This window comes from Caloenas nicobarica, chromosome Z, assembly GCF_036013445.1.
Source record: "Caloenas nicobarica isolate bCalNic1 chromosome Z, bCalNic1.hap1, whole genome shotgun sequence".
NCBI lineage: Eukaryota > Metazoa > Chordata > Aves > Columbiformes > Columbidae > Caloenas > Caloenas nicobarica.
The window spans coordinates 25,726,237-25,730,323 of NC_088284.1; the positions used below are offsets into that span (position 1 = coordinate 25,726,237).

At 38.0% G+C, this 4,087-nt stretch overlaps 1 protein-coding gene across 1 annotated transcript; it reads left to right on the forward strand.

The window, feature by feature from the left end:
* Nucleotides 1-517: 517 nt before the first annotated feature.
* Nucleotides 518-2,945, forward strand: HSPB3 (heat shock protein family B (small) member 3). Its single transcript, XM_065657756.1, has one exon. It carries the CDS (start codon nucleotides 657-659, stop codon nucleotides 1,098-1,100), a length of 444 nt encoding a protein of 147 aa, XP_065513828.1. The 5' UTR covers nucleotides 518-656; the 3' UTR covers nucleotides 1,101-2,945.
* Nucleotides 2,946-4,087: the final 1,142 nt, after the last annotated feature.

Here is a 4,087-nt window from a genome sequence, read left to right on the forward strand (position 1 = left end):
AGCATCCCCTCTTTGGACAGGGATGGTTACTGTTCCATTCCCTCCTCCTGCCAATAACATGGTTAACCTTGTCCATATTTTACCTACGCACAACTTCTGCAACAACATTCAATGCACTGGATATTTTTATAGTTTACCTAACCATAAATCCGCTCCATTCCTACTTCAGTCCAACTAAATCCTTTCCCTCAGTAACTTTGCATTTCAGTTAGAAGAAATAGAGAGTTTGTATCTATTGCCCTGTATCTCTTGGAAAAACAGAATCATTAAACTTCCATTTAAATCAAGACTCTTTCACGTTATTTGTCTGCCCGCTATTCATAATGACAAATACCACAATATTGTGATAATCGGCATGTGTTATAATTTTGTTTTTACTACTTATGTGTGAAAGCTGTGCATGTGTTGAAGCCACTCAAGACCCAAGCACTATAAATAGTGCTCTATTGTCAGCGGATAAAAGATGAAACAAGTCTCCTGGCAGCGGAGCACAGTGCGCCCTATTAAATGTTAAGCTCTGGCTGTGCTAAAAGTGAAAAGCGACATCAACCACTAAACCAGTCTGCGGGTAAGGCATACGCCTGGGAAGAGTTTGCTTTCACTTTGCAGCTTCCCCAAGGCGACACAGGAGCAGCACTCATCTTTCTGCCTCAGCAATGGCAGAAGCTGTTATAAGACACTGGGTGGAAACTCCTGTACGCTATCAAGAGCACTTTGCTGTCCAGGAGCTGGAAGCATGCAAACTGGACCACTCTTTATATGCTTTGCCAGGCCCTTCTACCTCTGCACTGAGCAGCAGAATTGTGGAAAGCACAGCTGGGGCTGGGAAGAGCGATGAGGAGGATGAAAACACACACTTTCAGGTCTTGGTGGACATTGTGCAGTTCCGCCCTGAAGATATCATTATTCAGACTTTCGAAGGCTGGCTCCTGATCAAAGCTCAGCACGGACCCAGGATGGACGAACATGGTTTCGTATCCAGAAGCTTCACCAGACAATACAAATTACCTAATGGAGTGGAGAACAAAGACTTGTCTGCGCTCTTCTGCCATGATGGCATTTTGGTTGTTGAAATGAAGAACTCGGTGGGAAAGAATTAGAACCTTGTCCATAGTTTATTGGTGAGATGAAATAATTCTTAATATGACAAAATAATATCATTCAAGCGATGCTGTAGTGTAGTAAGCATGTGGCTATATTTATACATTGCTGTAACTGAAAATCTTTGTATATATTTTTCAGTATGCTGAGTTTATTGTTTAATGTGGAATGTTAGACTGCTTGCCTCTGGCTACATATGTGTTGGAAAGCCATGCTTTTTGAACAGTAGAAAATTTAGGCTAGTCACAGCAACAGAAAAAATAATCTGTTTGATAACATATTGAAAATAAAGCATATTTATGAGTTCAGTAGGAGGAGTTGTGTTCTAAGGAATAAGCATTTGACATACATAGTCTTAATGACTAAAGAAGTAATAAACAGGTTGTGAGTCTTATGGAAATTTAGATTATGTACCAAAAATCTGTTTTCAAATTTTTGAGATTTAGTTGTCTTCCCTAGGCCCTGGTAAAGCCTCCAAACTGAAGTACACTATCAAGAAAAAAAACCAAAAAACAAAAAAAAAAATTTCCACAGCTTGAGCTTGTATACAAAAATCTCTTGAGAGACTACTTTTTAGAAGTGCGCTGCATCTTTGAAACTATAGGAAAAAATAATAATCACTGACTATATTTGCTTGAAAACAGAGTAAATAGAAATTATGTTTTCTGTCAAAGACAAATTAGTTTGGAATAAAACAATCAAAGACATTTAAAACATTGGTTTTGTTTAACGTGTTCTGCTATCTATTAGCAACTGAAGAAAAAATATATTGCTTACAAGTACTCACAAGAATCAAATTCTTCCTTGTGAAGCCCTGGTAATAAAGAGGCATTACTCTGGCACAGATGCCTTTATTCTTATGTGGTTTAGCTAATCTTGTTGTTCAATCAGATTTTTTTTTTCTTTGTGTTGCTTGACAGTTTAGGCTGAGATCTGGCAACTGTGTCTTAAAGAGCAAATTTTTCTGTCTATATATATTCCCACTCTCCCCATATGAATGTAGTCTCTACATTAATCTAATTTTAAGTGCAGGGGTTCCTTACTACAGACACAGGTTTAATTCCTGTCACATCTCACATTTCATGAGAGTGGCAGAGATGAAAAAATATCCACCCACTATATCTAGTATCTGTTCTTCTCAACGTTAAAAAAAATAATGCTGTGAGTTTGTAAATACTCAAACATTTGAGGAGCTCTGCAGCTGCAAGTCAAACTGTCTCCTTTTATGTGTACTGGAGAGGAGTATGACTGCTGTGCTATGAATAGTAAAGGAATGTGGAATGGAAAGTGCCAAGTTAAATACAGACTCTTTATGATAGCCATCTGCCATTTGGACGAATTAAAAACATATTCAAATGAAACTGAATACAAATACAATTTTAAGAATATGAGAAGAAACTTATGAACAAAACCCAGGCTCTCGCTAGCTGAAGCCAGAGAGTTCCTTTAGTTTAAAGTGAAAGCCTCTGATCTTGTACATCCGCACATGTCCATTGATTCGAAAGATTTATGTCATGGTTGTTTAGACTTGAAGATATTTGAAGCAATTGACTTTAGAAATGTCAGTAGTCCAGTTCTTGTATCTATTATTTGTGCTAAAACTCACACGGAATTTGTACAAGGAATGCAGAACAAGGTCTGGATTGTAAATTTCTGTCATGTGTGCAATTACTTTATTTTTTGAATAGAGCAGAAGTCAAGAACCTAATATTTTCTAACAAACCAAACCAAATATAAAGCATATGTCCCTAAATTTCTACTCAACCTACATTTTCCCCTCATATTGCCTGTGTTTAATTTGTGTATTGTTTTAAGATAATAAATGATCGTGCTAGAAAATCAGATCTAGATTTTCAACACTTTTAGGCCAAGAAGCTTCCTCAGCCAGGAATCTGATGGAAGATGTAACATGGATTTTAAAAAATTAATTCTAGATACACATCTGGATTGAAAGTTTACATGCCAACTTTATAAAAGCTCACAAGTTTAGACTCATGATTTCTACATCACCTTATAGCACAACTGTTGGAATAGAGTTCAGGATCACCAGTTACTAACCTGCTTTTGCGATTTTTGTTTACAGAGGATTTTGTAAATTTGATCACTTAAAACTATAGGTTACTACAAAAATAATCCTGGGTATGATTGCAGTGATGATATTCATAGCCCTAGAAATCAAAAAGCAGTTCTAAAAAAAAAAACTAAACAAAACAAAAAAACCCACAACTGATTTAATCATTTCAAATTAGATCATGATTAAACTACTGGAAACTTGGCAAGGAATCAGACCAGAGAGCCAAAATCGTATCGTCTGTTCTATATATGTTAATGCCATGGTTACACACAGGCCTGCTTATGTACACAGGCCTGCCTCACAAAACTGAATGGAGCATCTGGCACTTGGCTGTTCTGTGTTGTAGGTCTCTTCACATCATTCTGTGCCCAGGTCTGTGCTTACTCAGAACATCATCCACCAGAAATCACTGGGCCGTACTGACTCAAACATGGCAGGGATGTACCCAGGAGGATTTTACCTCCTCTTGTACCCAAAGCTTTACAAAAGCCTGTTTCCATGCTCCTTGGTGAATGGGATTTCCCCTGGCCAAGCACCTGAGTGCTGGTGTAACAGGGACTGTGCTGCAGTATGCACCTGCCGCTGGCCTCCTGCGTTTTAGCACCAAGAACAATGCAGAGGAAGGTGCTTCTCTCCTGTTTTTTTAGTGGCAGCTTATCGAAAGTTCTGGGATGAGTGGTTTTTATGTGCTTACCAGAACAGCCTCAAAGTACTTGGCAGAGAGTTTCTGAATTGTCTGGGAAGAGCTGTTTTCACATATTGTATGTGACATTTCGGTTTTATAATCTGATGAGAACTGGATGTTGATGTCATGGAGAAAGCTGCTAATATTGCTCATGAAGAGCAGAATGAGAAATTTATCAACAGCAAAAGATTTCAGAGCAGCTACAACTTAAGACAGGTTTAAGACAT